The sequence below is a fragment of the Myotis nattereri genome (genome assembly GCF_964212035.1).
Source record: "Myotis nattereri genome assembly, chromosome: 4".
Lineage (NCBI taxonomy): Eukaryota > Metazoa > Chordata > Mammalia > Chiroptera > Vespertilionidae > Myotis > Myotis nattereri.
The window spans coordinates 44,127,501-44,149,880 of record NC_138079.1 but is presented as its reverse complement, the minus strand read 5'-3'; the positions used below and the strand labels follow the sequence as shown (position 1 = coordinate 44,149,880).

Below are 22,380 nucleotides of genomic sequence, written 5' to 3'. Positions count from 1 at the left end.
GGGGCAACCAAAGGACTGAGCAGCAGGCTGCGTGGGGTGAACAGGCCGGCAGGGTGGTTAATGAGGGGAGACCAAACGACCAAACAGCAGGCTGCCTGGGGCGACCAGGCCCACAGTGGGGGCAGTTGGGGGTGACCAGGAAGGCAGGCAGGTGAACAGTTAGGAGCCAGTGGTCCTGGATTGTGAGAGGGCTCCTGGATTGGAGAGGCTGCTGGCTGGGCTGAGGGGACCCCCCCCCACCTCCCGCATGAATTTCGTGCACCGGGCCTCTAGTAATAAATAAAACAGTACAATATACCTAGAAAAGTATGATCATGATTGCAAGCATTAGGCTGACTCTGCAGTCAGATTTCTCAGATTCAATTCCTCATTCTACCATTTCCCACTATGTGACTTTGGACAAGGTACTTAGCTTGGGCTTATTTTCTCAAGTATAAAATGGTATAAAATGGGAATTATTAATAGTACCTATACCAATCCTGTGACAATTACATGAAATGATGCATATATATCACTTTATATATTGCCTGGCACACATAATAAATGTTGCTATAATTACTAATAATAACAAAATCTAATGAATCTCTATTATAATTAGAAATATTACAAGGAAAACAATTCTTAGCTTGATTCTACTATATGAGTAAAATTTATTGTTTATTTTAAATGCCAAAATATACATCATATTTTTCTCTTTTTTTTTCCTTTTTTTTTAATATATTTTATTGATTTTTTTTACAGAGAGGAAGAGAGAGGGATAGCGAGTTAGAAACATCGATGAGAGAGAAACATCAATTCAGCTGCCTCTTGCACGCCCCCTACTGGGGATGTGCCCGCAACCCAGGTACATGCCCTTAACCGGAATCGAACCTGGGACCCTTGAGTCCGCAGGCCGACGCTCTATCCGCTGAGCCAAACTGGCTAGGGCCATCATATTTTTCTTAAAACAAACTGTTAAGTTTCCTTTATCAAATTGAAAAATATTAAAGTTATGCTCTGTTTCAGTCAACAAGGTACACTGGCTGACTAAAAACTTGAAACTTTAAGTATTCTACTGCATACCAAGGTATTTCCCAAGGGTACTGTCTTCCTTTTCCTTTCCTTTTTTTCATGTTCTATTTCCTGACTCAGGAGGTACTTGGAAATTACGACAGTATTTGTGATGGTGGCACATAGCAGCTGGGTAAATTTCTCATCCAAACAGCACCAGCCCATCAACAGAACAGATATGTGTACTAATAAATTGAGTTGAGTTTTCTATTTTGTCAACTTCCTATTTTGTCATCATGAATGTATTTTTTTTTTTTTTTTTGGATGGGAGGACAGACTAGAGTTGATTTAACAATTTGCTCAGGTACTTATAACCTTAAATATTTAGACGTGTGCGTGGGCCTCCATTTGGACTCTTGCTCTAAGATCCACAATTGTTAGGGACAGACTTGCAATGAAGAACATATTCTCTTCATTGAATATGTCCTACGCTGGATCCTATAATGCATAATACATTACCCGAAACTCAGAGGAGAAGATCACAATAGGTTATTGTACAGTTGTGTTTAGCCATGGAAACCTAAAACTCTTGGCCATTAAATTGATTTGATCCCCCACAAGATTCTTCCTCCTAATCAAATCTGTCTACAAGCGGGATATCCCTGGAAACAGACTCTCTGAAAAGATTTGCATGCTGAAGTTTTTGTTTTGTTTTAAATATGTTTTATTGATTTATGAGAGGAAGGGGGGGGGGAGAGAGAGAGAGAGAGACATAGATGAGAGAGAAAGATTGATGGGCTACCTCCTGCACACCCCCTACTGTAGATCAAGCCTGCAAACCAGACATGTGTCCTGTTCGGGAATCAAAATATCGAACTCCTGCCCTAGCTGGTTTGGCTCAGTGGATAGAGCATCAGCTCCTGTGGACTAAAGGGTCCCGGGTTCAATTCTGGTCAAGGACATGTACCTTGGTTGCAGGCTTGATCCCCAGCCCTGGTCAAGGTGTGTGCTGGAGGCAACCAATCAACCAATCAATGTGTCTCTCTCACATCGAAGTTTCTCTCTGTCTGTATCTCCCCCTCCCTTTCACTCCCTCTAAAATTCAATGGAAAAATATCCTCAGGTGAGGATTAACAAAATAAAACAAAGCAAAAACATTTGTCTTTATTAGTTCCAACATTTTTCTGACCTAAAAAATATGGCCATCTAATGTAAAGTTATTTTTAATTAAATATGAATATTGTTAAAACGTATTAAGGGAATCAATCACACAGTAGAAAATAATTTTTTTTTAAAATATATCTTTATTTATTTCAGAGAGGAAGAGTGAGGAAAAGAGGGAGAGAAACATCAATGATGAGGGAGAGTTATTGATCAGCTGCCTCCTACATGCCCCCCACTGGGGATCAAGCCCACAACCTGGGCACGTGCCCTGACCAGGAACTGAACCGTGACCCCCTGGTTCATAGGCTGATGCTCAACCCCTGAGCCATAGTCCTCCCATGCCTTATAAGAGTCATTAGTAATTTTTTAAATGTGTCTAGCTTCTATTTTCCATTTCTAATTAGAACTCACTTTCCTTTTAAGGAATAAGTTCTCTCCCTCTGTGTTTAATCTTAGAAGATAATGCCAGCCACCTATCTCATCTCTGCTGAAACGGAGAGGAACAGATTTCACCCCTCCCTGTGTCCTTCCCTGCCCCAGCCCTAGGGTCATGGGTAGACATAGTATTTAAGCTTAGCCAGGTGGATGCTCTCTCCTGAGACTTTCCATCTTGACCCAGTTCCACAAGGAAGGAAGGAGCAGGGACAGACCATACCAGCATCTTCATAAGCAGCTTTTGCTGTGCTCCTGCCCACTGCCTGGCTTTTCAGATCTAGTCAATCCTGGGAGCCCTAAAGCACTTCCCTTTGCTTAGGATGCTTAGGTCCTGCTGCTTGGTTGACAGAGTGAGGAAGGCTGTCTGGGGATGGCCAGGTGGAGAGCCTCCCTCTGTATTCCCAGGGTACTGCGTGCTGTATCTTTTGATACGCCCTTACCACATCACACTACTGGTTTGTTATGGGGCGCGGCTACAGTGTTTTGGCCAGGTTCAAGCCTCGGACTAATGAAAGGACAGGGTCCTCTCATTGCCACGTGCAAGTCCCAGCTGGAGGTCAGGGCCCTCCCAGCACAATCATAGCCAACGGCTGTGGTTGTGAGCTTGAACCTATGGTCCAAACACGTCGCCCACGTGCCTGTGTGCTAGAGTTCAGGTGCATGCAGTTGAGTGAGGTTGAAACTCACGAGAATGCTGTAAACAACTTGATCACGCCCCTACTTTGCCTCATGGCATCTGCTATAAAATAAAGACACGGCTTGTGGGCGCTGGCGCTGTCTCCTCATCAGGGAGCAGCGTCCCATCGAGACCCAACTTTCATTCTCTTGTCTGTCTTTTCTCAATCCTTTCACCGCCCCACTCAGGATCACCTTGGCTGTAACAGTTTGTTCATCTGTCTTCCCCACCAGACTAAGAGTGCCCTGAGAACAGGAGCCTTCCTTTATGCTTAGCCCAGTATCTGGTCAATACAATATTAGGCTTTCAAAATAATTTGCATTGAATGAATAGATTAATCTCTTTGAAGAAAAAAATCACGCTTGTATTAAACAATTATAAAATTTAAGGCAGTATATTATCATGCTCAATCATAAAGCCTTTTTACAAAATGTCAAACTGTCAGAAAGAATGTTTTTAGGCTGTTGTATGAGGAGTTGTTGCACGTTCTTGGAGGATCTATATACCTGTCAGAACTAATCTTGTTTCATCCCTAAAATGTAATCTGACGGTCTCTTCAGGGCAGATTGATGCTTTCTAATGGGGATAAATATTATCCATTTGCCACCGGGAAATTCCTCTTCCTGAATTAAAGAATCAAGATCCCCAGATTCGTTTTAGCTTTCCAGGAACTACGCCCTGGCTGAGTGTCCCTCGGGGCACAGCACTGCCCTGTGGGTGCCGCCCCTGCTGCTCTGCCATGTGAGACCTGTGCCCCTCACTCACATAAGCCACAGGCTCGGCCTCGCTGCAGGGTCATGGCCAAGTCTAGTCCCGCTGTGAGTGGGCATGCCTGTGAATAAAATAAGAAACCATGGATCCATGGAAATAAAAATGAATTAATGAACAAATCAAAAATTTATTGAGGAATGAGTATTTACATAATTCCAATGTACCTCCACACAAAATGTTTATTAACTACAAATGGGAAAATTTTCAGGAGAAAAGCTTGGAGACACCATTTTTATGAAATGACAAAAATGAACATCATCAAAAATGGGACATATCGAACTGCGCACCACTAGGTAAGATGCCCAGCATCAACCTTAATATCCCTGCCGAAGATGCATAAACTTCATGTAGCTATGATAAGATAGCAGGCAAACCCAAACTGAGAAATAACTGAGCTGTGACCTTCAAAGTGGCAAGGTTATGAAAATGAAGACTTGTTCCAGACTGACAAAAACGGGGGTTGAAGGAAAGCGGGGGGGGGGGGGGGGGGAGAAAACAGAAGGAAAAAACTATAGACCAAAATCTCTCAAAAATGCAAATATAAAAAATCCTTAACATGGGCTATGATCTAGCATTCCCTTGAAGTACTTCTTTCATGAACTGTTTATGGGCTCCAAACACAGAAAGTATTTCTACATGAAATACTTTAAATTACCTCACCCTCTGCCTGGGATTCGTCTCCTACAATGGGAAGGCTCCCAGCTGCCTCTGATGTTCAGAACAGTGACGTGCCCTGGCTCTCTGTGCCTCGCCTGCATCCCTCCGGCACTCACCATCCCAGCATCCGTCACAGGCTGACCGTGTCCTAATGTCCTACTGAGGCGGAGCTCTGCCTGAGAGCCAGCGTTCCCCTCCCAAATAAACTGCTTGTCTCAGATTCAGGTGGGAGGGTCTGTTTCTGGTGGAAGCACATTTTTCCTCTTCTTACACCTAGTGCTTCTTGCTCTCAGGTTTCCCGAAGCCGGACCACTGCCTTGCAGTGTGACTCAGGGCAAACACTTCATTTTCTCATCTCCAGAACGAGGAGGTCAGACTGCCTGGCTTCCTTCCCACTCCGACATTCTGAAGATGTTCTCATTATCATACTTGCCACACGCTTCCCAATCAGCTTTCTTGCATTGTGCGTGACCTTTAAAAATCAAGCTGGCTTCACATTCTGCTCATCTTCAAAAGATGTCTCTAAACAGAAACGGAAAATGGAAGCCTTTTCTTCAAACATAATAGCAAAAATGACATTTTCATTGTGCACGAGAAAAAGAGACCATTCAGAAGACATAAGAATAGTAGTTGTAGGCTGGGGCTATTAAACTGAAAATCAGTGTGAAACCAACAAAAGATATGAAACCATAATCAAAAGACATGTAAATAGGAGATAATACGTATAAGAAAACACAATAGTGAGTTTGTGTACTGTGTCTGCTTTTTGATCAGACATCCCTAACATTCATATACAGATACAAGCTGTCCCCTTCCAGATAATCACTTTGGAAAACCAACTTCTCACACCTGTGCTTAAAAAATCTTTTAAATTCCTCAAGTTTACAAGAAACCAAGGATACGAGCATATAGTAATACTACCACTTTGTCAGCGGCTTAAACCCAAAATAATACAACCCAACCTAAACACAAATTCTACTTTCAGTAACTTAATAAATTTCCTAAAATCTTAATGAAATTCATGCATGGAACCATCAGTTATTGATGTATAGCTCTCTAACCACGGTGACATACAACAGTAAGCAATGTCTCCTTCACGAGTCTGCATGTCTGCTGGGCGGCTCAGCTTCAGGCTGCAGACCTGCAGGTTGGCTAGAACGGCTCTGCAAAACGGGAACTCAGTCTGGCACCCCGATGCTGATGGGCAGCTACTTAGGCACACAACCTTCTCATGGCAGAGGTCAGACCTTCCCAAGAACAGGAACAGGTGGTGCCTGGAAGGGCTAGGCTTGGAACTGATGCATTTTTACTTCCCCAAACTCCATTTCAAAGCAAGCCACGTGGCCAAGCACAACTTGCATAAATGCCTCCTGTGAAGTTAACAGAAAATGGAGTAAATATTCACTGAACAGTAATCTAATCTGCCAATATTGTTTTAAGAACTCTATAGGCATTTTCCAAAGAGAAGGGCCAGAAGAGATAGGAATAATAACATTGTCATTGAAATAATTATATAACTATGTAAGAGGACCATCTTGGCGGCCTAAGCTTTCATTTGTTGGCTTAAAAAGGTTATTTTTGTGCTTTTTAGAAAAGGCAAACTTCATGCTTGCCTAAGTGAATGCATCTAATTCTTATGCTGATATGGGATGGAAACCTACTCAGAGAGGATTCTGAAGGTGATCAAGTCCATGTTTCCTTCCTTTTCATTGAAAAAAGAAAAATCTTTAAAAGGTAAAATCTGCATTCTGATATCTGCAGGCTGGGGCTTGGCAGGCCATCTACACAGGGATGGAAAAGCACCACCGACCTGTGGGGTCAGTTAGCCCTTGTGGTCAGCTGCTTTGGACAGTCGGGAGCCCTGAGCTAAGCCAGGTGCTCTACTACCTTCGCTGCCTTCCTCAGTTAGCTGCATGCGGGCACATTGCTTCAGCTCTCGGGGCTTCCGTTTCTTCGCTCATAAATGCTCTCCCAGGTGCAGCTGCCCCTAACCGTATGACCTCTGTGAATCCTACTGTATGCTGGTGGTTTTCTGATGTCACCCTTTCCTTCATGAGAACGGCTTTGTAAAGTCACTCACTCCGGCTCTATCTAGAAAGTGTGGTGGCTTTTATGTGCTAAAGGCTGAGAATGAAAACTCTCACTTAATGTTCTACATTTTGTCTTCCATGAAGAAGAGATCCTCTTGGGATTTGCTGGCATCCTTAGGAATGAGGTGACAGTTTCTAACCATAAATTCTCTAGATTAAAACCAAAAGGCTGCCTATGTTTGTTAAGTGACTCTGATGTGTCTGCAAAACGCAGGACTTTGTTTGCTTGTTTGTTTGCTTGACAGCAGGAGTAACTTTATAACAACATGATGGATCGACAACAAAGGATCATTTGGAACCATTATAATATGTTAAGAATCAGAAGGTGGATTTTGAATGAAGGCTTGAGGCGTGGGTACTCACTCTATCTGGCAGTCAACAGCCAGGCCAAAAAAAAAAAAAAAGACAAACTCAGCGTCTACAGCAGTGGTTCTCAACCTTGGCTGCACATTAGAATCACCTGGGAATCTTTTTAAAATCCTGATTTCTGGGCCTCATCCTCCGGAAATTCTGTTTCTTTGTTACTAATGTTGTGGCCCCACCCCATAACAAAGAAACAGAATTTCCGGAGGATGAGGCCCAGAAATCAGGATTTTAAAAAGATTCCCAGGTGATTCTAATGTGCAGCCAAGGTTGAGAACCACGGGTCTAAAGAAAAAGGCCTTCATTCTCTGGACATCGTTTAACCAATTCTTAACTCTTCATCACCTGTCAAGTTCTTCAGCCCTCACTATTTACTCACCAAATAAATACACAGGCACGTGCTATGGGTTTCCTACCTTATCCCATTTGATTCTCTGCGCTGTCCTGAGACAAGCGCTGCTTTCCTCCCTTTAGGAGTGAGAAACCCAGGCTGTTCGCAGCTTTGCCAACCTAGTTTGCCCCCGATTTGGCTTCTGAAACAGCAGAGAGATCGCTTTCGCCCTCCTCGCCATGTTCGGGCGATATTCCTGGCGCCTGAACCTCACCTTCCAGAGCACCCAGCGGGGCAGGGAGTGGGACGGGGGCCAGGGCGCGACGCCGCGGGTGCCCTTTGGATCCGGGAGGGCCCGGTGCGGACCAGGCGCACTCGGCCGGCGGAGGGGCTTCTCTCTCCGGGGAACCATGGAGAGGCCGGCGCCCCGCGAGGTGCACATGAGCCAGGCCATCCAGCCTGCGCACGCCAACGCCCGAGGCGAGCTGAGCGCGGGGCAGCTGCTCAAGTGGATTGACACCACCGCCTGCCTGGCAGGTAGGGGCGCGGCGGGCCGGGGTGGGCAGGAAGGGGTCCAGAATGGGAGGAGGGGGGTGGGCGGGGCGGGGGGGAGTTGTCCGGGGTCCGGAATGCAAGGGCGGGGGAGGGCGGTTGCGGGGGGGTACAGAGGAGGGTCCGGGATGGCAGGGTGTCTGGGAACTAGGAGGCGGGCTGGGATGTGGGAGTGCGGATGGCGGGATGCAGGACGGCAGGGTCAGGACTTGGGAGGATCCTGGGTGACCCCCTCCTGGCTCCCCAGCCGCGCCGCGCCAAGACCAGGACCCGGGATGAGTGAGGAGAGGAGGTTGTTTTGATTTGTGAGTCCTGACCAGCCAGGACCATAATGAGGAAGCTAGTTCATCCAACGCTGGGAATGACCCAGGCCAGTAGTTCGCAAACAGTTTAGTCTTAGGACTCCTTGACCGCACTAAATACTAGTATGTATATGAGGACCCCAGAAAGCTTCTATTTGTGTGGGTTATTTTAGCCATATTTAGCTTATTCCAAAGTTTTAAAACTTAATTCATTTAAAAGGAAAAGGAATGAAACCATTACATATTTTTTTATTGAAAAAAGAACTATTTTCAACCGTAACAAAAATGTGCTTAAAGGAGTGGTATTGGTTATGTGTCTGCACAACTCTTTAATGTCTGGTGAAATAGAGGATTACCCACTTCTCTGATCTGTTTCTGCATTCAGTGTGTTGCCTAACACACCCTATGTGGCCCCTGCTCAGGCCCTATGCGCCTGACTTTCTTTTTGCCATTATATTCTTCCCTTGGCCCCTTCCACGCATCACATCTCAGCTTAGATATCGCCTCCTTAGAGAAGTCTTTCCAACCACGTTGACATGTGCACCCGTTGGTCAACTTTATCGCAATGCCCTTTCCAGCTTAAACCGTTGAGGTAACAAGTGTCCAAACCTACGGTAGAGAATAAACATTTGTAAGAGTTTCGTTGAAACAAACTTTCTAAGCCAAGATTTCTTCATTTGTAAAACGGACCTAATAATTGTACCAACCTCGTGTAATGGACTTGCTTAAGTGCTTAGCTCAGGGCCTGGCCAATAATAAATGCTTCACAGATGCTCCCTGTTACCATAGTCCTTTTCTTCTTGGTCCCTAGTGCCTTCTAGTATAGTGCTGCAGATATTTAGGAGATACCTGATATGTACAATAAAAATTTAGACTTTTATTAGTTATTGCACTTTATCATTTAAATCATTCAGAACTGGTAACATGTTGGTGTGCTTGATAACACTTTATTAGCAAGAATAGTTTCATAAGCTCAACATCCCGTTCCCTTGTGTCAGGTCATGGGAATGAGTGTTATTCGGTACTCCTTAGACAATGTTTTGCAGAATATATCTGCAAGGGTCCATTAGTTTTCTGCAAATCTTAAAGCACTTAAAGGTCTATGACTGTGGCTGGCCCTCTGCCACTGAATAGACTTGGTAAAAGACAGGATTGATGCAGATAAGTCTCTGGAAATCAGTGGGAACTTGACAAAAGTCTGATACACTGAATTAAATTGATCCCACAGTAAGTAGAGGGTGAGCAAAAGTAGGCTTACAGTTGTGAGTATATAAAACACAGTTTATTTTTATGTTATTCTTTATTAATTATTGTAGTATGTATTTGTATTACAACTGTAAGCCTACTTTTGCCCACCCTGTGTTCTACTCTGGTATTTTTATGTACTCTTCCTCTCACTAAATTTTATAGGCGGGAAGCTCCTCCTCCCTGTTCCATCACTCAGAGTTCTGTGGTTAGTTTTCTGGTAACTCAGTTTATGTTATGTTCATGTTTGGAAGAACAGTTATTTCCAACTAGTAAAACCAGAATGTCTAGTTTTCTACAGAATTGAATCATAGGGAGGAGTGCTTTAAATACTTAGAAGATTTTCTCACCTCTTATACATTGCAGTTAAAGTAACCCACAAAGCATACATATTCAGTATAATTCACTGTTTTCATAATGTGGCACCAGGAGTGAAGTCTCCAAAATGGGGTTAAAGGTTCTTAAAGAGCCAATGCATTCTGTTTGGGTTTTAAGTGACTGTTCGTCAAATTCTGGCAGAAGCACATCTCCAAAATTTTCCCAAAGAGAATAAAATCTGATATTTTTATATAAAGTGAAACCAACAATTAAACTATCTCAACAAATGAAATGCAGACATAGAACATCAAAATAACTGGAGTTCCTCCCTACCCTCGCTCCACCCTTCGTCAGTCCTCTCCTGCAACAGAGTTATTGCACAGTGAGTTTGGTGTGAATCTACTAATAAAAAATAACAAACATTTACTAAATACCTACTGTGCTTCTCTGGTGTCCAGAGAAGTTCCTCTCTGACTTGGGGTGTGCTCTCAAGGTCTCCCATACCGATCAGTGCTCACACTGGCTAAGTGGCTTAACTACCTTTAGCTGCTGGATGTGAGGGATAATGGATACAACTTTGATGATTTGTTTTGAAAACAAAAGGAAGGTAGTACCTAGCAACACTTTTAAAGTTGGCACCAACTTACTAAAATTGCTATTTGAATAACTTGGTGTGCTGGGTACTGGTATTGAATTTCAAATCAAAGATGATGTGAATTAAAATGCAGAAGAAACCACAGTAATTTTCATGCAGTGGAAATATAACTTACAGAGCAAAGGAGCTGTTATGATTCAGACCATCCAGAGTGTGGGCACAGTGGTCTTATGTTGAATGAGAGGATGAGTTACTAAATTAAATCCACTTAAATTTTACTCCTTTCCCCTAGGCTGAAATATTCAAACATTACTAATCCCGCCCATTTTTGCCTATTTTTTGAAGCTGAGAGACATGCTGGGGTTTCCTGTGTTACAGCCTCAGTGGATGACATTCAATTTGAGGAGACAGCTAGGTAAGGGGAACTGCTCTTCCATGCCCTTCTCCTGAGTGTACTGGTTCATTTAAAACATGTAAGCTTAATCGTGTTAAGTCAGTAACCAATTTCCGAACAAAATAAATAACATTTGACCCAATGTAAGTCAGTAAAAAAATTGCAGGACCTACTTCTAATAAACTTGCTTAGCTGTAAATTCAGTCCTGATTTTGTTTAGAAATAGCTGCTGGCATTATGTATTATATGCATTCTGGTCTGAAGCATAGAAGGATTTATAGAAGCTGATTCCTAATGGCTCCTTCTTCTACTAGAAGAATAATCCTATATAATAAAAGGGTAATATGCAAATTGACTGAGCAGTGGAATGACCAGTCTCTGTGACACACACTGACCACCAGGGGACAGATGCTCAATGCAGGAGCTGCCCCTTGATGGTCAGTGCACTCCCACAGGGAGAGTGCTGCTCAGCCACAAGCCGGGCTGACAGCTGGTGAACGAGCGCAGCAGAGGTGGTGGGAGCCTCCACGGACATCCTCCCTGACTGCTAAAGGGTGCACAAATGTCATGCACCGGGCCTCTAGTTGATGATAATAAGTATCTCTGTGATGGTGAATTTCATCATTAGGTTGTTAGGTAAACATTAATTTATCTGAGTAAAGATGTTAAATTATGAAAAACATTTTATGTGTGGGAGTGTGTATATGCCTACCATATCTTGTTGTAGAAAATTTCAAGATATATATACAAATATCCAAGCATATACAAAAGATGAGAAAATAGTACCATGTATCTCCAAAGACCCTTCACCTAACTATGACAATGATCAACTCATAGACACTCTGGTTTTATCAATTTCCCTCTAGATTTCCACACACCTGGACTATTTTGACATAATTCCAAGGGATCATCTGTGAAAATTAAAAATTACTGCAAATTCACACTTATTTGGAAATAAATTAAAGCACTATTATTAAATTTGGCATTGCCAACATTGTAATAACATTTCTATTATATACTTTCCATCCAATCCGTAACTTAGGCTTAACTAGTAACCTCATCATTGAAATGTTTTTGCCATTTTGTGTTTGCATTATCAGTATATATTTCTAAAAGATAAGGCTCTTTTAGAGAACATATAATAACAATTACTATACCACTAACAGAAATTTCCAATGGTCTCAAATTTTTTAAAATTTAAACAATTAGTTTATTGAATCAGGATCTAATATGGTTGATATGTCTTTTAACATATAATTTTCCCTTTGTTCATTTCACTTGCAATTTATTTTGTAAACAAACCTGGTCATTTGTCTTAAAGAATTTACCACATTTTGCATTTTCTCATTGTATCTCTATTTAGCATGTTCACATACATTTGTATTTCTTATAAACTATAGTTACACCAAAAAAATGATCTGATGGAAATTTGATATTTTGGTAAAACCAGTTCTTGTCAAGAGCATATACTGTCTAATGATCATTATTTAGAACCATTATTTCATTAGATATTGGCAAAATAGTAGTATGCTAAATCTATCTCTTTTTTTTTTCCATTTCTTTTCTGAACTATTTGTATAGAGAGACCCTTTATCTCTTTAATTACTTTGTTACCTTGAGGTAAAGTTTGTCCAGGAAAGATAGACTTAATTCTTCCTCTTTATACTAGAGGCCCGGTGCATGACATTCGTGCACCCTTTAGCAGACAGGGAGGATGTCCGTGGAGGCTCCCACCACCTCTGCTGCGCTCGTTCACCAGCTGTCAGCCCTGCTTGTGGCTGAGCAGCACTCTCCCTGTGGGAGCGCACTGACCATCAGGGGGCAGCTCCTGCATTGAGCATCTGTCCCCTGGTGGTCAGTGCGTGTCACAGAAACTGGTCATGCCACTGCTCAGTCAATTTGCATATTACCCTTTTATTATATAGGATAGTATCATTAGGAGCCCATGATTTTTAACATAATTGATGCATTTCAGTTCTGATATGATTATTCTTATGGATGCTTACTCTGCCCTGTCTTTGGACAGTGGAAGCTTCTTCAATTTGGCTCTGAGTTTTGGACATAACCCCAAAGTTAGAATTCTTTAATAACTCCTTTGCTTTCTGGTATGACAAGATGGGCTCATTTTATACATTTTCTCACACAAACTCAGAATCAGAAATTTCTTCAAGAGAAATGATAAGTAGAGATCACAATCTGGGCAGGAAACGTGGCCATCAGTATAGAGTTGGTCATTACTTTAGGCCTTTTCAGCGAACAGAACTAAGAATTATGTGTTTTTTAAAGAGTTTATACTAATACCTCTAATCACCTAGGATTATATGGTTTTACTTAATTTCTTTAATTTTATGTTTGTATAATCTTGGTTGCTTTGGGAGGTTTGGTGTGATTTGTTAGTCCTCACCTAAGGATGATTTTTAGAGAGAGTGGGAGGGAAGGAGAGAGACAGAGTGAGAAAAAAGAAAAGAAACATCATTCAAGAGAGACACATTGATTGGTTGTCTCCTGTGTACACCCTGACCTGGGCCAGGATGGAACCTGTAACCCAGGTATGTGCCCTTGACAGGGAATCAAACCACAGCCCTCCAGTGCATAGGCTGGCACTCTAACCATTGTGTCACACCAGCCAGGGCTCGTCTTGGTATTTTTTGTTGTTGTTGTCCTCTTTTGTTTTCTGTGAAATACCTTGATCCTTACAGACATAAGCAGAATTTACAAGAAAAAGGAAGAGAACAGGTTGTGTGTTTCTGGTCTGGGATAGTTCTCTAGGACCATGGGGTGGCTGTCACCAGTTCTTAAACCCTAAGTAGTCTTGTCCAATGAGTTGCCCAATTCATCTCTCCAACCTAACTGCTTACATTTATCTGTTTGGCATTTATTTATTTACATACAAACAAAATTAAGTTAAGTAGAACCACATGCATTGACTAAGCTCACATACTAAGTAGAAAAAATTGATATGTATTTTTATCTTAGCAAAATTACAGATTACTGTGAATTCAAACTATTTGAGAATAGATTAAAGCACGATTATTAAATTTCGGAATGCCAATGATACAATGTAATATAATATCTATTATGTACTTTCCAATCCTAAATTCTGTAACTTATGCTTAACTAATAACCTCATCATTGAAATATGGTTTTGCCTATTTGCATTTGTATTATCAAAAAGGATTTGTGGTCACTAAGTTGATAAAAAGTGAACTCGTATTTTTTATATGCAACCTAAAAAAAGAAAATTGAAAGCAATATATAGGGAACCATATAATTTAGTTGTAAGCCATATTAGATATTTTTTAAATTCACAAATATGTATTGCTTATATGAAAAGTACTATTTGGGCCCAATAGGATATGTGGATGATTATGTCACAGTTCTGGAGTGTGGCAGTTGCTCAGTTTGGTGAGAGTCAGATAAACACATAATCATCAGAATAGAAAGTATAATAGGTACATGCCTAGGATGAGATATAAACTCAGTTCTTTGGGGTAGTTAAAAAGTGCATTTTGACTGGGAAATCGGTGGTGTTTCATGACAGGGGTAGCATTTAATGAAGGCCTTACATGACACAGAGATTTTCATCAGTAATAATGTGGAGTAAATGGATCACCTGGCAGCATTGAGGGCCCCTGTAAACCTAGTAAAGCTGACCAGTTTTAGGGCCAGCTTGTTGGTAGTTTACTTATTATTTGTTAGCTAATATTTTAAAATAAATACCAATTGTATTGGTTTTGTTTATGTGTCTGTTTTGATTCCTCTCAAGAAAACAGCTGCAGTATTGTCAAAGTATCTGTTGCAGATTTGGAAGTCGTTTTGCACACAATCTTTGCCAAGGCCCTTTGCTGTTTAAATAGAGGTAGTCAGCTAACATATGTGTGGTTCACAGTGATTGGCATCTGTTTTTAGTGCATTCTTTTTTATGTTTTCATTAACCTGAATTTTTCACGCACAAACATTATGAGTGTGATAAGGTAAAACTGCTCTATGGCACATGCATTTAACTAAACCTTTAAGCCTGGAATGAGCTATGCTAGGATTACTGAGATCTTTTTTTTTTTTTTTTTAAATAGAGTTGGACAAGTTATAACCATCAAAGCAAAAGTTACTAGAGCATTCAGCACAAGCATGGAGGTAAGAGGCCCCTTTCCTTACTTCTGTCATTGGTGCTAATAACAAAATTAGAAAATGCTTATCACATAGTACCAACTTTTAAAAAAATAATATAAAATTGTAAGTGCAATATGGTAATTTTGTGTGCATGTATACACAGACACACATTTTATATTTTATATATGAATAAATAATATACATTTTATATTTCACATATATATGTAACTGGAAGAAAATTAACCTGAGTGGTGGGATTACTGTTACTGATATTTCCTCTGGATAGTTAGATTCCAATGTTATCATTTACTTATTTTTATATTTACCAACTTTTCCATGGTAAATATGTATCTTTCTATAATCAGAAAAAAGTTATTTTTCCAACTTTATAGAACATTATTAAAACAAGAGTATTGCTTAAGAATACATTAAAATGCTAGTTTCATTGAAAAACCAAAAGAAAAAGAATGGTGAAGTGCATAACTGAATTTTGAATGGTGCAATCCCATCTGTTGTCTGGATGGCTGAAAGTTTATTTATTTATTTTCTTTTCATTTTAGATCAGCATCAAGGTCATAGTGCAGGACACGTTCACTGGCATTGAGAAGCTTGTTAGTGTGGCCTTCTCTACATTTGTAGCCAAACCAGTTGGAAAAGAAAAGGTAAATTTTCTGTGTGAGGGGCATATTAAAAATTGCGTCAGAATGATTATTACGAAAAGGACATTCGTCTTAGCATGAGAAATGCTTTCCCAAGATTTGTTATTCATCAATATTTATTATAAAAGATCAGTCTGTGGTAATGTTATAGTAGTAAGTACTTTAGACAAAAGAAGATGTAGCCAGTTTGTGAGAGAGGAAAAATACTGTGTTTTAAATTATCTAAAGGTCATATCAGTTTCTCAAAAATATTGCTTACTGGTTTAGTTCTTTTCTTTTGGGGTTATATAACTCGGAGTTGAGTTAAAATATCTTTTTTATTTTAGCAAGAGCAATTTAGTGAGCAGTTGCATGTTTTGGTCCAATCACTTTTTTATACCTGAAGGAAGGATGTCAAAGTTGCTGAGTTATTGAAGTTTAAAAATAAGCTTCAGGGCATATGGGGGAAAAACACCCTTAAAGGAAGTACTTTGGCCTAATATATGTACCCAGTGGACTAGCCTGGCCATTTGCCCAGGACAGCTTTTCCATGGTCTTTTGGAGATTTATTCGTTATCATTTCTTGGCTTTTCTTTTTAAAGTCGTCATGCCAACAGGGACGGTCCCAATCTAGTCTAAGTATTTTTATGTGTGATCATTCAATTTAGAATTGAAGCCTTTCACTGCAGGGCTTGCTCCAGAGGTGGGCACAGTGGCTTCTCCTAGCTCCACTCTGAAAGTGACAAGCAGTACTTCTCACTCTGCCAAAGTGTTCTTCTCAGACTGCCTCAGAGTTTAGAGGTGGGGCAAGCAACGTTCCCACTGTACTCATGGGAAAGAACGACAGAGCCACACCCCTCAGCTACGCCTCACTTGAGGGAGGAGGCACAGAGATGGGCCCGGCTGAGTTAGCCCACCATGGTCCCAGGTAGCAGACATCCCTGCAGAGTTGTGTACACTGGGACACTTCCCTTACTCTTGTCCCAAAATTAAACAGGCCACAGGCAAATTCTCATTGCCCAAAGGCATTGCTTTTCAAACTGAAGTTCACTTAATCTATTATATTATTTAAATGTAGCTTTCTGGATTGTATCCCAGACCTGCTGAATTAGAATCACCCATGTAGAAACTTGGAATCTATATGTTACCAAAATATCTCAAGGATCCTATGTTCACTGAAATTTAAGATGTCGAGATAGGTGTTACCAGCCACTCTGTTTTTCCTAAAGTCCCCAGAAATCTCCAGACTCTTGGGAGCGAGAGAATGTGGGGGTGGGTGCAGAGTTCCCATATCTGAGAGCAAGTGACAGAAAGGAGTCCCCCCAACAACTTCTTCCTACACATGAAGGAGAAAACGAGGGCCATCATTTTCCCTCCAGCTTTAGACTTCTCACTCCAACTTCAGGGACTCATGGAATCAGAATGGGATAGTCACACTTCAGTTTCTCCTGAGACTGAAGAACTGTTTTTCTGAAAGCATTTCTGGGAAGTCAGGGACCTTACGGTTCTGCCATAATTGGTTGGCTCAGATAACCTTTACTGTAAAGCATGTTTCCCAGGCTAACTTATTTTTCACTTGGTGACATTCTTGTTTAGAACATCCTAAAGAGAGCCATGAAAAATCGGTGTTTGATTTGAAGAGATAGGCCTACCTGGATCTCTGTCCAAAGTGAGTTTTTTCTAAGACAGGATGGGCAATGATTAACTAGGCTTAGTCCAACAATTGCACAGGCCAGATCATTGAAGGACTCACAAGACCCCATAGAGCAGCGGTTCTCAACCTGTGGGTCACGACCCCTTTGGGGGTCAAACAACCCTTTCACAGGGGTCGCCTAAGACCATCAGAAAACACATATATAATTACATATTATTTTTGTGATTAATCACTATGCTTTAATTATGTTCAATTTGTAACAATGAAATTGGGGGTCACCACAACATGAGGAACTGTATGAAAGGGTCGCGGCATTAGGAAGGTTGAGAACCACTGCCATAGATCATGCTCATGCAAAGCCTATTCACCCTAAAGGAGGCAGAACAGCAGGAGAAAGAACTTGCAGGACATTGGCCCATGCCAAAAGGTCCTTGATATTTGGTCCTTCACATGTGCCATGACCAGCTAGGCTACCAAGGCAAAAAGGGTCATTATTGGCAATACAGCCACTACACAATTATTGGACCAATAAAACATGAGAGCATTTTAAATTTATTAACCCTGTAAACCAAACGTCTAAACAAACATTATAGACACTTTGAACCCAGGGGTATTTTGTAAGTGTCGATGTTTGGACAGGACCAAATGCCCACTAACAGAGAAAGAAAGCACAGGCAATCAGCAGAGAGGTTCAAGACTGCCAGGCATTGCTCTCAGGGTCCTCTCCAGTCACACAAAATGTGTTTTATCTACATTGGTTTACCAGGTGACCGTTTTATGCCTTCTGGTCATCCAACTAAAACAAGGCTGTGTAAGCAGTTAAACCAGTGCGAGCTATCATCTATCCATTTCTAACCGAATTAGACAAGGCAGTCCAAGGGAGTTTAGACTTGAAGCAGCATATTATAAATCACTAGATACTTCATCCTTACCTTGGCCAAGGGTGAGCACCAGCCTTCAGTGTCCCGGAAATAAGCATGGTGCGACCCTAGTCCAGCTGAAAGGTTTCTCTTCCTGACACGCACAGGTCAGCAGGCAGGCATTTCGGAAGAAGCTTGAGCCATTGGTTCTATTGCATCATATTTCCAGGCTCCTGGAGGTTGTTTAAAGCTTGATTCTGACGTATTGATTCTTTAAGTTTGCTCATTAGATAACTAGAGGCCCAGTGCACAAATTTGTGCATGAGTGGGGTCCAGCCAGCCCACCCCAATGGGGGCCCATCAGGCCGGGCAAGCAGGCGGGTGGGGCCATGGGTGGTTTGCAGCTGGCCCTGCCCCCAGTTGGGGTGTTGGGGGCCAGGTCAGCCGGGATGGGGGTGGCGATCAGGGCCTGGATCAGGCTGGTTGGCTGCCGCAGTGCATGTCATAGCCACCGATCATTCTGGTCATTCTGCCATTCTGGTCACTGGGCTTTTATATATATAGATGTTTTCATCATGTGATGAAATTTCCAAATTGAGAATATTTCTTGGTAAATAATAGCTTTCTTTAAAACATCTTTATTCCTTCCTTTGATGTCTAAATTTTGCAAAAGGTAGAAACATTTTTTTCTTTCTTTTTTTTTATAGATAGGAAGGGAGAGGGATAGAGAGATAGAAACATCCATAAAAGAGAAATATTAATTGTTTGCCTCCTGCACGTCTCCTACTGGGGACCAAGCCTGCATCCTGGGCATGTGCCCTGACCGGGAATCGAACCATGACCTCCTGGTTCATGGGCCCATGTTCAATCACTGAGCAACACCAGCTAGGCAAAAAATATCTCCTGATAAGAATTAAGTGGCATCAAAGTCCATCTCCTCATTCATTAATTTGAAGAATTTCTTATTTTGTAGTTCTGTTAAATTTTTTTAAAAATCGGGGGGAAATAATATTTGAAAAACTGCTTACAGCGCATATCTTGTACAAAGAAATAATTGTCTCTATTGATTTTTTTAATTTAAAAATATTTTAAGGAAAATTTTTAGTCATAATGAAATGTGTGTGAAAACACCCATAAATTATTTACTTTGAGTTAGAAAACAATGTGGCATATCATTTGTTTTTGCAAATGTCATGTTGTGCTTTTATAATTTAACAAGGCGATGAGAGGTAAATGTTTTTCTTTCTCTAGATTCATTTAAAACCAGTCACACCTCTAACTGAACAAGACCATGTGGAACATAATCTGGCTTCTGAGAGAAGGAAAGTGCGATTACAGCATGAAGAGACCTTTAAAAACCTGATGGAGAAGAGTAGCAAGTTTGAGGGTCAGTACATCTACCTAGAGGAACTTGAACTCTATGACTGTGACAATGAAGGGTCCTTCCTTAGGGCACACTTACTCTCATTTTATTATTACAGTTTAGTCCTGGTGATACTAGAGATCTTTTCCAACAAACCCAGTGGCTGGGGGAGGAAGGGCCTGGCCATTCAGAATAGAACTGCTGACACCTAAGCCCGCTTTAAGTCAGAGGATCTCCAGGGTAGGAGATGTGAAAGGGCAGAGGGAACCACGCTGTTCTTATTAGTAACTGTGTGCTCAGTAATGATAGATGAAGGAAGGAAGGAAGGACAATGCCGTAAGTTGATCTGGTGTTTCACACTTTACTAAGCAGTTTCTCATCTATTATTTCATATGAGCTGTATATAATCTCAACAGAGGAAAAACCTGAAACTGAGTAGTGAAGAACCTTGCTAAAGATTACAGGGGATATGAATGGAAGTGATAAGATTCTACTGTTTCTTGGCTCTTCCACAGTAACACTGTGATGAGCCGAAGTTCCTCAGTTCTTTGGCGGTGATTTCCTGGCCTCTTTGAGGCCTGGTGGGGCCAGAATGGCAGGGAAAGGAAGTCCTCCTTGCCCCTCATCTGCCCTTCCTATCTGACTCCCATCTCCTGCAGCCCCAAGGGAGATGACCTGTGGTGGAGAGCAAAGAGTGAAATGAGTGAGTCAGCCCGAGCCCCTCTCATCACCACTGCAGGAGGGTGAAGAGGCTCACAGAGGGTCCACCCCCATTCCCTTGGCTCTGAAAGCAGACACAGGAAAAAGACAAGGAAAGGGTTGGAAAAAAGTTTTTCAAAGGCTCCTACTCATTGATGATCTTTAAAATATAAATATATATATATATATATATATTCTATTGATTTTTTACAGAGAGGAAAAGAGAGGGATAGAGAGTTAGAAACATCAATGAGAGAGAAACATTGAGCAGCTGCCTCCTGCACACCCCCTGCTGGGGATGTGCCCGCAACCAAGGTACTTGCCCTTGACCAGAATCGAACCCGGGACCCCTGAGTCCGCAGGCCGACGCTCTATCCACTGAGCCAAACCGGCCAGGGCTCATTGATGATCTTTTAAAGACAATGCCCATTACCAAGTTGACTTCATCATTTACTTACTTTGCTGAGAAGAGTGGGTCTCCTTTTGTAAAGATGACCTCAGTGCTAAAATATGTTTTAAATGCATTTTGCTAAAGTAATCAAATAGCTGAACCAGGGGAACAAGAGCGTTCTAGAGAGAAAAATCAGGGTGGAAGGAGGCCACCATGAAAAGGTAGAGCTGCGTCACAGAGGCCGTGCTAAGAAGCTTGGCCTTTCTCTGTCCTTGATGAGAGTCAGGGAAGGGTTTTGAGCAGAGTTGTAGCATAATTACACTTGATATGGTCACTCTGAAGAGGTGAGACTAGAGGCACAGAGACCAGGCACAAGGGGAGGTATGGCTGCACCAGACAATGATAATAGGGAGAGAAAGGAGGGAAAGAGTTAAAAAAAAATACAAGAGGTAAAATCAGCAGAATATGGTCATTGATGTGGGGAGACAAGTGAAGAAGAAGGCTAGGATAATGCTCAGGTTTCTGATTTGAGCGATGGGTTAATTGATGGTGCTATCATCAATGTGATGATGAAGATGAGGGGTGGAGGGGGCAGTTTGGATGATGAGTTTGGTATAACCTGATAAGCCGGTGGCATAACCAAAAGCATGAGACCAGGACTGGAGAGATCAAGTTTGAGAGACAACTGCTTACAGATGTTAATTCAAATGAAGATAGGACCAGCAGTCACCCTGTGAAGGCTCACGGGGACACAGGGCTGTGGGCCACAAATGGAACCTGCTGAACATGGCTATGTAAGAGACAATCAGAGGGGGAGGATGAATCTACAAAGACGATCTGGAGGGACTGGTCAGAGGAGTAAAGGAGAACTGGAGAGAGTGGTGTCATACCTCAAAGGAGTAGAGTGACATGAAGAAATGAATGATCATCTGTGTTCCAGGAAGTGAGGAATAAAATTTTTCCACTGAATTGGAACTAGGGAAGTCATTGGTGACTTTGGCAAGAGCATGGTTAGTGGAAATATGAGTGCAATAAATAGGGTATGGGAAGGGAGACCTGCTGCTGACCCTGTATTAGAGGCGTAAAGGGGATGTCACCTTTTTCCTCTTGCAGCCAGTGGTCCTGGCCAACAGGAAGTTGCTCTTTTTATTTTCTTATCTCTGTCCTTGTTGCCCATACTCAGACCACTGACTCTGCTCTTTTTCCCAGTGGGCTGATGCAAGGTTAAAAATAATAACTGTAAAATGGGAGTAATAGTAGTACTTATTCAATAGGTTTGTGTGAGGATTAAATGAGTTAACACAGATTCTTGATAACAGTGTCAGGTATGTGGAAAATGCTATTATTATTACTATTGTTATTTGAGAGGTCTCCATTCATGGGTAGGATTAGAATAACAGTTAAAGACTGTCCTTTCAGAGAACTTGGCTGTAAAAGGTGAGATAAACAGCCTGGAGCTATGCCCTCAAGGTCAAAGGGCATTATTTTTTCAGGATAGGAAATAATTGGTCATGGTTGCAGGTTGATCAAGGCTGATCATAGAAATCATTATTGAGGGAGAGGTTGATTATAAGAGAAAGAGATCATTGGTATCAAACTTGGACTTAAAACACCTGAAAACTGTCTTGTTTGTTGTCTTGGTAGAAAGTTACAATGATCTCTGATATTCTGGCCTTTCTCACTAGTGTCCGTCTGTTGGGAAGCCCTGGTAGGCCTGGCCATCTAAGCCTCCGTCACTTGCCACGGGAGCCAGGCGAACTTGGCTCCATTGGCTTGTTCTGA

The 22,380-nt window shown here is 41.7% G+C and overlaps 1 protein-coding gene across 1 annotated transcript in view; it reads left to right on the top strand.

The window, feature by feature from the left end:
• Window positions 1–7,887: 7,887 nt before the first annotated feature.
• The window catches only part of ACOT12 (acyl-CoA thioesterase 12), a gene marked incomplete at its 5' end in the record, with an annotated part of 33,410 nt that continues 18,917 nt past the window's right edge, over window positions 7,888–22,380 (top strand). The window contains 5 exons of the mRNA XM_081089759.1: window positions 7,888–8,014; window positions 10,835–10,904; window positions 14,957–15,017; window positions 15,554–15,655; window positions 19,397–19,532. Coding sequence (XP_080945885.1) covers window positions 7,888–8,014; window positions 10,835–10,904; window positions 14,957–15,017; window positions 15,554–15,655; window positions 19,397–19,532 — 496 coding nt within the window. The remainder of the gene's footprint in view (window positions 8,015–10,834; window positions 10,905–14,956; window positions 15,018–15,553; window positions 15,656–19,396; window positions 19,533–22,380) is intronic.